We start from the raw sequence: 11,403 nt of genomic DNA, 5'->3' as shown, positions 1-11,403 counted from the left end.
GACGCTCTCTTGGCTGGCTGGTTGCTGGGTAGGAGTGGCGTGGGTAGGGTCCTCTCTGTCCATTTCCCTGTCGATCTGAGCCTCTGGGCCTAGGCTCTCTTGTCTCTGTTCTAGCACTTGGGCTTCGATAGTATCGCTTTCTGGTGGCATTCTGTTGCTGGGGTTCTCTTATTACTAAGCAGAGTGGTCTGTGTGTTTTTGTTTTGAGTGTGAGACGTGTCTTGACTATCTGCTCTTATAGCTTATAGCTCCACAGCGCGCACGCTGCACGTCTTAAAACTTGCTGTAATTAGTTTCTTGTAAGGGATTTGTATATATTTAACAAAAATTACACCTATTCTAGAAAACTTGACGTTGGTGTTGTGATCGGAGGCATATACGCCAGCACAACGTTTATGCAAACCGAGTACCCTTCGTATCGCACGGGGGTATGGTGTGCAGTTGCCACGCAGTTTCTGCTAATCATCTTGTGCGCAATCATGTACTTGCATTTTCGGCGGGAGAATCGGAATGCAGATGAAGAGGGCAAGATTATTCAAGAGGAGGCTTTGTTTAGGTATACGTATTGATATCTATGCAAAGTGCGTTTCTTGCAGTGTGCTTGTAGGTCATACGTTGCAGCAGCAGCAGTCACATTGGTCTTCCTCCAGATCGTCGCAGGGACAGGGGAGCCAGCAACGGTTTACGTCGGTTGTTTTTTCTACAAGCATTTTGGAGTTGTGCACGGCTGGTTTGTCGCAGTTAGCGTCATGGGCTTTTCGGTGGTGATGATGATTGTACTTACAGGCTAAGTGGTCCTCGAAGAGAATTTTGCTGAGAATAGGCTTAGATGATGGTCACTTGCGGCAGAAGTAACTTACATGTGGGGGTCCAATGGACTATGTGGGTAAGGGGATTTCGGTGTGAAGATTACTGTAAAAAGGAGAAACCTGATGCCGAACACCCCGATATGGGCTTGTTTCTGCATTCATATAGGGAAGCAAGATTGATAGTTATTAGCACGCATGATGGCCTGGTGATGGCTTGATAATCTGGCTCCTACGTTCGCTTCCAACGACGAGACAGCGCAGAGTCAACATTACGACGAGAATAACGAACGAAGTAAATCAATTTTGGGTAGCAAATGAACTACCTTGTGCCTTGTAATGCGTTTGTGGAATTGAAATTCCAACCTCCTAAGTCTCTTCATTCATCCCAGAGGTAAAAAGACAGCAAATATCAATAAACGAATGTGTTTCTGCTCATCTGTCTACTACCAACGAACGAACGAACGACGCAACAAGTACAGATATATACAACAACAACCCCAATATTCACACAAGCAATCAAAAACAGCACGACCCCACACCTCTTCGTTCCCCCATGCACCTCCTACGCCGGCTGCGCAAACGTACTTCCAATAGGACCAAACTTGATATTGGAAAACACGACCTGGGCATTGGGATTCGCGCTTTCCACATCAGCAGGCACACCGCTGGTGACGTCGCAGGCGCCGCGCGCAACACCGGGCTTGGAGGGATCGGCGTCAGTCGGGTAGTTGCTGTCGAGCCAGAGCATGTTGGCGTAGTGGTCGTCCCACAGCGACATGACGAGGACCATGCCCATTGCCATGCCCTTGCCCATGGACTCCATGCCGCCGAACTTGTTGAAGGGGTAGATTTCCTCCTGGAAGACTTCCTGTTGCGTGTTGCACCACTGCTGGGTGATGGAGTTGCCGGTCTGCATGGACGTTAGTAACTTGCTACTAGGAGAAAGAGAATCATAGTTCGTGTCTTACCATGCCTGGGATTGTGGGCTCGGGGTTGGCAATGACCTTGCCGTTTTGCACGTAGAAGCGCTTGAGCTCCGTGAGTTGGTTGCCTGAGCCTAGGAACTGCGTCACCACCGTCATCTTCTTGGATGTATCGACTGTTTTGCCCTTGCCGTAGAAATCCGTCACACCGACACGGTATGGGTTGAAGTCGCATCCGTTGGCGTCACAGGTGCCTGCATAGCGGTCCAGCGAGTAGGTACCACCGCATCCGGTGTCAGTGCAGACTGAGTAGCCTTCGGGCTGGCAGGAATGCGGCGTTAGGGCCGTAGCCATGGAGTTGGCTTCCCAGACGTCCATTTCGGCACTACTTTGCGTTAGCTTTGGTCGCCAGCACGAGACAATGGACTCACCAGCATGCGCCCTTCTTACCAACGCCCCCATTTGGGTCTGAGTCGGATGGCGTCCAGCCTTCGGCGTTGGCTTCTCCACCAACATACTTCAAGTCTCGAGCACATTGCGCGTCGCAGTAGCCTGCAGGATGTAAGCAGCGATAGGAGAGGTTTGATTATATGATCGCACCTGTTCCGTATTTGGCACCGGGTGTTCCCTGGCCTTTCTGAGGCATCGAAACAAAGTACAGTGCGCCGTTCAAACCACAAGGCAGCTGCGAGAGATCCACGTCGAATGTAAATTCATTTCCAATCAGATTGAACATCTGCATTATTCGAAAGTCGCATCAGTAGGCAATCCATGCATTGAGAGATTGCGTTGCTGCTTACCTCGTAGTTGTTTGTATCTTTCATTAGATAGGTACGCGACCCAATGTTAGTAGAGTACTGGCCCTTTGTAATGAACTTGAGAGTAAGCGAGTTGCCTGAAGTCGTGATGCCGTAGGTTCCACGGTAATCAGAACCTTCAATAGCGCAGTTCTTAGTACATGCGGAGTTGCTGGGGCAGGCTGTAGTGTTCCACTGATTGCCTTCGTAACAGTTGGTGTAGCCCCCGACAGAATGAAGCCAGCGCCAGTTGGCATCAATGACAATCTCGCCATTGACGTTGCTGCAGGATGTTCCGCCTTTGCCGGTGCAACGCTGCCATGTCATCTTGGGATGCGTCTCGGTCTGCTCTTTTCCAATGACCCAGCCAGATGCGCTCGAAGCGCAAAAGGCCAGGATGGCTGCGGCAGTCGATGCGGTAAACATAGTGAAGAAGAAGTTCTACTGAGAGAAGATGGGTTCAGCGGATGATGAATATGTCTGTACAGCTAGGAATTCCCATCCTTTATATGTGTTCCGCTCCTCAATTTTTTCCTGATCGTGGCAAGCTTCTGGATGAACGACTACTGAAAATTCCAGACACAGTCAATCAGCAACTCGCACGATATTGGGTTTCTGGTCACCAGATGCAATCTTTCACGGGCCGATCTGTGAGAGATCCGTCTTGGAGACCTTTCCATGACTGCAGCCAAGCTGTTCTGACGTTGCACAACCAAGTCTTCCAACAACCACCCTCATACGTTTCCACATCTTGGAACGATGTATTTTGCTTGACCTTACGATGTCGCCAAGTCCAAGAGACTCCGGTAGATGAGGTCAAGAGTCGTGGTAGGTGGGGTTGCGTGTGGGGCCAGCGTATGACAAGCGAATTGATGACAGTGGATCCAGTGCGTGTCGGTGGAAGCTCGAGTTAAGCTTCTTGGGCGGGACATCTGAGCTCTTTATGTAGGCTTGGAAGCTGATGGTAGAAGCTTGGTCTGGCTGATCTAAAGGGACATGCCGAGTCGGGATAATACGAGACCTGGTATAATGCGGGGTTGATATTAAAAGACGAGTATTGCCAGTCTTGGTAGCGGGTCCTATTGGGCAGCACCAATGGCTGAGAGTTATTCTGTTACGCAAATACAATGGGGTACCAGAGTTTCTGGCAAGCTGAGGCTTAGATGGTCAGGTTGACACTGTTGTTATATTGGGGTAATATCCGGTCCACTGAGGCATGCACAACGCAGCACGAGGGGACGTACCTTCTGAAACTGTGCAATTCATACTTTGTTACATTTCGTTTGATTCCTGGTATGTTGCAAAATGTAGCCTTCCATTCAAGTAATTCGCGGTCCTTGAGAAAGAAAATACTACAGATATGCTCGCTGCGCAGTTGAGACAGTTCGTTCCGCATTATTTGAAAGTAGAAGCAAAGTGTTGATTCGGAGCAGTTTAGCAGAGCGACAATATTCCGATAATTCAAAATGAGTTCTGCTTAAATTGTGAGAGCTGATTCGAGCTGGTATGTACGAAGAGACGGGGTTGGACTGGGGTTGACCACCACCTTGCGAGGAGTGAAAGTCCAAAGAAATGAAAGCTTTTGCCGCTAGATCTTTATGCTGCTTTAAATGCAAGTGATGAATGGATCAGAGAGTATATGCCGGTGAAGTATATAATTGTAGCTGAGAAAGGGTGAAAGATGTCGCGGGGGTAGGTAGACGTCGCATCGCACGGACCAAGCCGGTGTCGTGATCCTTACTAATAATCCTATACAGCTGCCGTCAACACGTTCCGTCCCTTAGCACAATGGACTATAGTTTAATAATTCGGAACTCGGTGCAATAGCACCTGAAAAGTGTTCTCCATCTCCGATGTGGTCACGTCTTCTCAATTTGCCTATCCTCAAGAGCATGGTACTTGACGAACGCGGACCAGACTCCCCCAACGAGCGCCAATAGACACCTTGTTATTGCTTTCCTTGATTTTGTAATGGCTCCTATCGCAGCTTTACTACACGGAAAACACGTTTAGGGTATTTGCATTATCAGCCGTCTGTTAAGACGGAACAATTTGAAAAAAGCCAGTTCCGCAGAAGCACCCTGACGCGCTCGACTGAATCTGGCTACTCGAATGGCAATCCCTTCTAACCATATCGCGAATGTTCCGCTACTCAATGCCAATCCTGTGTTCCTTCGAGGATGATCGCGGGACATACCCTTGCCAGAGTGTCTCACGTTGCGACGATCTGCATTGCCATTGGCTGTTCGGCTAGCTGAAATTGGCAGGCACAAGATGCACAGGACCTCTAACCAGCACTTTGCCTCTCGTTGCTGGGTTTGCGATGCGTGAACATGGGTGAACCAGAAGCTTTCAAAAACATGGCTTGCATATATCGACGGGGTTGCAGAGACGCTAAGGTAAGCTCGCGGCTTGCAAGTCGTAGAGATATAAGGAGGGCTGTGCTGCCGATGTGAGGACCTTGGGTCGCGTTCGATTGCTCCACTCAGCCTGGATTTCAACATGAAAACTTTCTCAAAATACGTCGTTTGGGCAGCGAGTGTCGCCTCGTTTGCTGCTGCTCGAGACGCAAACATATCACTTGTGCCTGCAGCCACCGGCTTCGAAGGCGACAACACCGCTTTCATCTACGGGAAAACACCGCGACTCGTCGTCAACGATGGTAGTGCAGCAGACGGAGGTTTCCTGGCATTTGAGTTCTCAAATGGAACTTCTCCTACGGAAATGTACCATGAGAAGACTGGCCGCTCGAAAATAGCGGTACCGGTACATGGAATCGGCGACCGCGATCTCATCGTTAATATACCTGCACCAGACTCACTCATCAGAATTTTTGATGCGAAGACTGGGGAGAAAGTGGCCAGCAACAACAAAACACAGCTCGGCGACTGGAGCACAGCATGCACCTGGAGGAGCGAGAAGAGCGGGGAAAACTACATCTTCCTGTTTGGAAAGAAGAAGGTAGTGCAGTTCTTGCTGAGACAGACGGAGCATGGCGCAGAGATTTTGGAGGTAGGGTTGCCAGCGATATGAGTCAAGCGATCCCAGCACTGACATGCTATAGGTTCAGGAGTTTGCCGTTGCCATCGAGGGTGAAAGCTGCTCCGTTTTCTCCAACGGCCAGGTTTTCTTCTCCGCCGAGGACCAGCCTTTGTACTCTTTCCAGGCTTTGGAGGCTACCGATGCACCGAAAATTCACACTGTCATTGAGGATGTGGAGGTTGCTGGCCTTGCTACGTACTACAGCACCTCTGAAGATTACCTTTTCGTCGCGCATGACGAAGTGATTGACATGTATGATGCGAAAACCCAACTTAAAGGAAGCATTGCACTAGGTGGCATCTCTGATCTGTCCATCAAGGGAGGTTTGTCCATTCTACAGTCTCCCGTCGCTCGTTATGCATCAGGTGTTCTTGCATTTGCTTTTGAGGGCAAAGACGACACTGGGGTCGCTATCGGCTCTCTCGAAGGTGTTCTTTCGCCTCTAGGCATTCAGGCGAACAAAGATTACAGCCCGGCAACCAAAACTTGCAGAAACTGTACAAGCACAGTATCTGAGAAGTGCTCGTACCATGGCTTTCAGAGCCGCGAAAGCTGTTCTTGCTTTTCCGGCTTCAGTGGTGGCGATTGTTCCAAGACGACTTGTAAAAACGACTGCTCAGGCCGCGGGGAATGTGTTGGACCTAATGTATGCAGCTGCAAAGGCGGATGGACTGGACCGGATTGCTCGTTCATGGCCGTCAAAGCTAAATACGAGACTGAGGCCAACGGTGGTGACGGCGATGACCCTGCTATATGGATACATGCCACTAGGCCAGACCAAAGCAAGATCATTACTACGACGAAGTCTGAGGAAGGCGAGGGCTTTGGTGTATTTGATCTGCAAGGAAAGCTCTTGCAGCACCTGGCCGCGGAGGAACCCAACAACGTCGATATCATTTACAACTTTACCGTTGGTAATCGCAGGGTAGATCTTGCATATGCTGCATGCCGTGGCGATAATACGCTTTGGTAAGCGGTGCCATTCAGTTCTATATATATCCACTGACGTGATCTAGTCTAGTCGAAGTCAACAGCACCGGCTACCTCCGCGAGATCCCAGGTGGTATCCAGACGCTCCCCGAAGGTTACAAGCCATACGGCTCGTGCAACTACCGCTCCCAAGTATCTGGAAAAGAATACCTCTTTGTAAACAACAAGAAAGCGCAATACCTGCAATACGAGCTGACTGCTAGTCCCAACGGCACCCTTCAGACCACGCTCGTCCGGGAATTCCAAGGCGGTTCAGGCGGTCAAGTCGAAGGCTGCGTGGCAGACGAAGGTGCTGGATACATGTTCATCGGCGAAGAGCCACTGGGAATCTGGCGGTACGACGCCGAGCCCGATGGCTCCAACACGGGCGTTCAGATTGCTCAAGTTGGGGACGAGAGTGGTCTCCAGGCCGACGTCGAGGGCCTCACCCTAGTACCAGCCAAAGCGGGCACTAACGGCTACATTATGGTCTCGTCGCAGGGCATATCAGCCTATGTGATTTACGAGCGAGTGCCGCCGCACAAGTATGTAGGGACGTTCACTATTGTGGATGACAAGGAGAGGGGTATCGACCATGTGAGCAATACGGATGGTATTGCTGCAGTGGGTAATCCACTCAACAAAGACTTTCCGGGTGGTTTGTTTGTCACGCATGATGATGCTAATGAGCTGGCTGAGGGAGGCACAGCGAGTGAGGCAAGCTTCAAGCTTGTGAGCTTGGTGGATATCTTGGGAGAGGAGAGAGTGAAGAAGCTAGGGTATTAGACAATAGTATGGATGATTTTTCTCAGCAATCGATGCCAGCATATCACTGTCTATGATGCCCAGGTGGTATCCCCAGTGTCCAAAAATCTAGTTGATATCATTTGAGATCCATGCACGTGACTTCATGTCGGACATGCTCACGTGAGCCGCGAGCAACGCGTCGGCACGTGCGCGCACCGACAATTTGGACACTGAATCATGGCGCGAAGATGAGCCCCGCCACGGGAATCGCGGTGCATGGCGGCGTGGACAGCATCGACTTGGGGCGGGAGATTGGCTTCTTGATCAGAACAGCACAAAGCCAGCGGCAACATGTCAGCCGAACCCTCAGCGCAGAAGCTGCGTCAACTGCCGGCTGAAATGCTCGAATTCACGCTGCTCAAGGCAACGGGCTCGCTTGCACCACGACTCGGCCGCCTGTCGGTGCCAGGCCGCAACAAGATACTGACGCCCGGCTTCATTGGCAGCACGTCGAGGGGCATTATTCCGCACATCTCGCAGGACAATTTCCAGAAGAGCCTCAACGTTGGCGGTGTCTACGTCCCGCTCGAAGACTGTGCGTAGCGCTGCCGACGGCTCCCACAGCAGCACGTCGCTAATGCGTTATAGTCGTGGAGAAGCACCCTCAAAAGACACCGCCAGTGCTCCAGTATGGCGTCGCCGAGCCATTGCGCAGCTTCATCGCCCTCCCACCAGACACGCTGCTCGTCCTCGGCGCGCGTCGCAACCCCCCCATCCCGAGCCCCCATGCCAATTCAAACACCCAGGTGAGCCTCTTGACTTCGGTCGGCTTCACCTCAGTCACCTCAGAGTACTATGCGGCCGCTGCGAGAAAGCTGCAGCCAGACATTGCCGTCGGGCTGTCCGATATTCCCTTCGGCCAGGACGCCATCAGCCTCAAGCGCAAGGACAAGATGAGCGACAGGACCGAGGCGTGGCTACGCGATTTGGTCGTCAAGCAAGGCACGCTGAGCGACAGTGACAAGCGCTGGGCCATCTTTGCGCCCATACTGCCCATCGACCGCGACTTGCAATCGTGGTACCTCGAACATCTGCTAGACGACATGATCGACAGCATTGGCGGTGTCGCGATATACGATGCGTATCTATTAGATGACCTACCAGAGCAGCTGCACCACCTTCCAAGATTATCCTTCCACGTCCCCGCCAGCCCGCACGAACTGCTTCGTCACATCAACCTAGGCATGGACATCTTCACCGTGCCCTTCCTGAACGATGCGACCGACGCCGGCATAGTCCTTGACTTTACCTTCCCAGCGCCCAAGAATAGCGTGAGTCCACGCACTCGCTGCTCCCTGGGCATCGACATGTGGAGCGGCGACCATGCGCTGTCCGTCATGCCGCTCTCAGAGGGCTGCACTTGCTACGCCTGCACTAAGCACCACCGTGCCTTTCTTCAGCACCTCCTCGCAGCCAAGGAGATGCTAGGCTGGGTGCTGATCCAGATGCACAACCACGCCATCCTCACATCCTTCTTCGCCGGCGTGCGAGCCTCGATCGAAGCTGGCACATTCGATGCCGACATGGCTGCGTTCGAAGCCTACTACGAGCCCACGCTACCCGAGAAGACTGGCCAAGGGCCACGCGTTAGAGGATATCAGTTCAAGAGCGAGTCACATGCCAGTAAAGAGAAGAACCCCAAGGCATTCAAGAAGTTTAGTGAAGACGAAATCTTGAAGCTCAAGGCAGCCCATGGGCAGCAACCCAATAAGAATCCCGAGACAAGAAATTACATTGATGACGAAGCTCTTGTGGGATTAGTAGGCCTGGAGCCCTCTCCAGTTGACCCCGACCCTGCTGCGCAACTGGCTGGGTTGCACCTGGAAGATGAGAAGGTCTCTTGAACTCTTCGGGACCATATATGATCCCACCGCCAGTCTAATATACAATTCCCACGATACTGTCAAGCATTTCCTTCTGCTGCCACATAATACCTTCTGTCCCAGCTCCTGTTTTTGTCTGGTCTTGCGTCGAATCATGGAGCCTTTTGCCATTGTCCGGCATTCTTTATCTGAACTTTCCCTCAGGTGCGGTCCCCACTACACGATCAATGTCCGTCCGGAGAAACTTCGCACCAGTGCTAGTCACAATGTCGGACATCGACGATGGTGTCGAGGAGACGCTGAGGTAGTCCAATCTGGCGCGCGGAAAGATACCACCAAAGGAGTATGATGCATCTCTTTCGGTGGTTGGCAGTGAGTTTGAGAGTCCCACGAAGAAAAAAAGGAGCAGCTGAGCAATCAAGTGAAGCATGTTGAAAACTTTAGTGTCGAGTTGCCAGCAACCTGCTTGGTGATATAGCTTCAAGAGCTACCGAGTAACCTGCATCTTCCTCGTCGCGCAAGTGAGCTATACGCTTCTAACCTCGAAACCACTCTACTCGAGTCGCACCGGATACTCACTTCGACGAGTCATCGGGCTTGTGTCACATGAAAGCCGTGATGGTACCACAGTTGCATGTAACACCCAAATACATCCAGTAAAGACGACACGGCTTCGGATGTCAAGTCGTATACGCAAACTCTTTCCGAGTATCCGCACGGGTAGCCTTGAGATTTGTTTGTGCGTGGTCATGGACGCACGTCTGTACGGCTGTCTTCAACTCAATAGACTCGGGCTGCGTTCACGTTCTAATCTACAGTAACAGCCATCTGGTTCCTGCAAGAATTCTGGAAAACGTACTGAGGGCTAAAGCATTATTGGTTCAGGCTCGTCAGGCGGAGACATTGACTTGACCATAGCTTTTTCCTGGTAACAGCCCTATTCCAAAAGCAGTGCCGGTATGCGGAACTACCGGGATATAATATAGGGTAGTGGTTGACAAATCACAGCCTTGTGTGGGGAATGTGGGCGGGGTTGTGCGTAAGCCATCTTCCCTGTCAGGTACCCTCACCTCAGACCTGGGTTTGACATCTCCTTTTGTGTTCCCATCGCGGGGATATCTGCGTCCTATCTCAATATGATTGCATACATGCTGAGAGATATTCCTGAATGCTAGGAGCAACATCACATCAGCCTCACATATGCAAAGGGTAGCGACATCACATGTTGAGCAGTTGGCATGGAGAATGCAACTCGAGCAAGTCAGCCCCACTTACTTACTCTCGGCGTAATATTGGAGTTGTCATTAACTTCAATCCTGGGCCACGGCAAGTGTGTATTCGTTGGATAAGACTCCGACGGTGCTAATACTTAGTACCTTATATACGCGACAAGGGCCTTGCTAGCTCTCACGGTCAGCTCTTACTAATGTCAGCCAAATGCTTTAACGTGCAGGGTCAGTAAGCTGGGCAGATCAGTAAGCTGGGCACCCCACCAAACTTGACGCGACGCTCTACACAACCACCACCATGCCGCGACAACAACGTTCTATACATACTTCTCGTGAAGGCAGAATAAGCCTTGCTATCGCGTCTTATCGTAATAATCCAAAACAATCTATCTGTGCTCTTGCAAAAGCATATGATGTGCCACAATCAACACTACATACTCGCGTTCATAGTACTCAGCCACGACTAGAGCTACGGTCTGTTAACCGTAAGCTATCGTCCATTGAAGAGCAGTCCCTTGTGCAGTGGATCCTAGACCTTGACCGTCGTGGTTTTCCACCCCATATTATCGACGTACGACGGATGGCAGACGCGTTACTCGCCGCGCGTGGCCAAGATCCACCTCCACAACCTGTAGGCAAGAAATGGGTGTCGCGCTTTATCCAGAGCCAGCTAGAGCTTCAGACGAAGTGGAGTAGAAGGCTTAACAGCCAGCGCGCCCAGTACGAAGATCCTGCTACAATCGTAGCGTGGTTTAAGTTGGTAGAGGAGACGCGCCAGACGTACGGCGTGCTAGACCAGGATATCTATAACTTTGACGAGACTAGGTTCGCAATGGGCGTCGCTAGCACGTCAAAAGTCGTAACTAGCTCTAATAGAGTTAGTCGGGCAGTCGTCGTACAGCTAGGCAATCGGGAGTGGGTTACAGTGATCGAGTGCGTTAACGCGTCTGGCTGGTCTCTGCCACCGTTCGTGATACTGTCTGGCAAGGTTCACCAGAGCAGCT

The 11,403-nt window shown here is 51.3% G+C and overlaps 5 protein-coding genes across 5 annotated transcripts in view; 4 read left to right on the top strand and 1 right to left on the bottom strand.

The window, feature by feature from the left end:
* The window catches only part of SETTUDRAFT_93473 (uncharacterized protein), a gene marked incomplete at both ends in the record, with an annotated part of 7,346 nt that extends 6,777 nt beyond the window's left edge, over positions 1–569 (top strand). Inside the window, one exon of the mRNA XM_008030467.1 lies at positions 344–569. Coding sequence (XP_008028658.1) covers positions 344–569 — 226 coding nt within the window. The remainder of the gene's footprint in view (positions 1–343) is intronic.
* Positions 570–1,371: 802 nt separating this feature from the next.
* SETTUDRAFT_33321 (glycoside hydrolase family 7 protein) lies at positions 1,372–2,955 on the bottom strand (the record flags this gene model as incomplete). The annotated part of the gene is made up of 5 exons (XM_008029929.1): positions 1,372–1,719; positions 1,778–2,117; positions 2,164–2,284; positions 2,333–2,468; positions 2,533–2,955. 5 exons carry the CDS (start codon positions 2,953–2,955, stop codon positions 1,372–1,374), a joined length of 1,368 nt encoding a protein of 455 aa, XP_008028120.1.
* Positions 2,956–5,031: 2,076 nt separating this feature from the next.
* SETTUDRAFT_92222 (uncharacterized protein) lies at positions 5,032–7,326 on the top strand (the record flags this gene model as incomplete). Its single annotated transcript, XM_008030466.1, has 3 exons — positions 5,032–5,541; positions 5,594–6,540; positions 6,588–7,326. 3 exons carry the CDS (start codon positions 5,032–5,034, stop codon positions 7,324–7,326), a joined length of 2,196 nt encoding a protein of 731 aa, XP_008028657.1.
* A 312-nt stretch (positions 7,327–7,638) lies between these two features.
* On the top strand, positions 7,639–9,234 carry SETTUDRAFT_172773 (uncharacterized protein; the record flags this gene model as incomplete). Its single annotated transcript, XM_008030465.1, has 2 exons — positions 7,639–7,882; positions 7,936–9,234. 2 exons carry the CDS (start codon positions 7,639–7,641, stop codon positions 9,189–9,191), a joined length of 1,500 nt encoding a protein of 499 aa, XP_008028656.1. The 3' UTR covers positions 9,192–9,234.
* Positions 9,235–10,802: 1,568 nt separating this feature from the next.
* On the top strand, positions 10,803–11,297 carry SETTUDRAFT_56896 (uncharacterized protein; the record flags this gene model as incomplete). The annotated part of the gene is made up of 1 exon (XM_008029994.1): positions 10,803–11,297. A coding segment is annotated over one exon (495 nt), but the record flags the coding sequence as incomplete, so codon positions are not given.
* Between the last annotated feature and the right edge of the window lie 106 nt (positions 11,298–11,403).

This window comes from Exserohilum turcica (assembly GCF_000359705.1).
Source record: "Exserohilum turcica Et28A unplaced genomic scaffold SETTUscaffold_4, whole genome shotgun sequence".
NCBI classification, from domain to species: Eukaryota; Fungi; Ascomycota; class Dothideomycetes; order Pleosporales; family Pleosporaceae; genus Exserohilum; species Exserohilum turcicum.
This window is presented reverse-complemented; position numbering and strand designations above follow the sequence as displayed.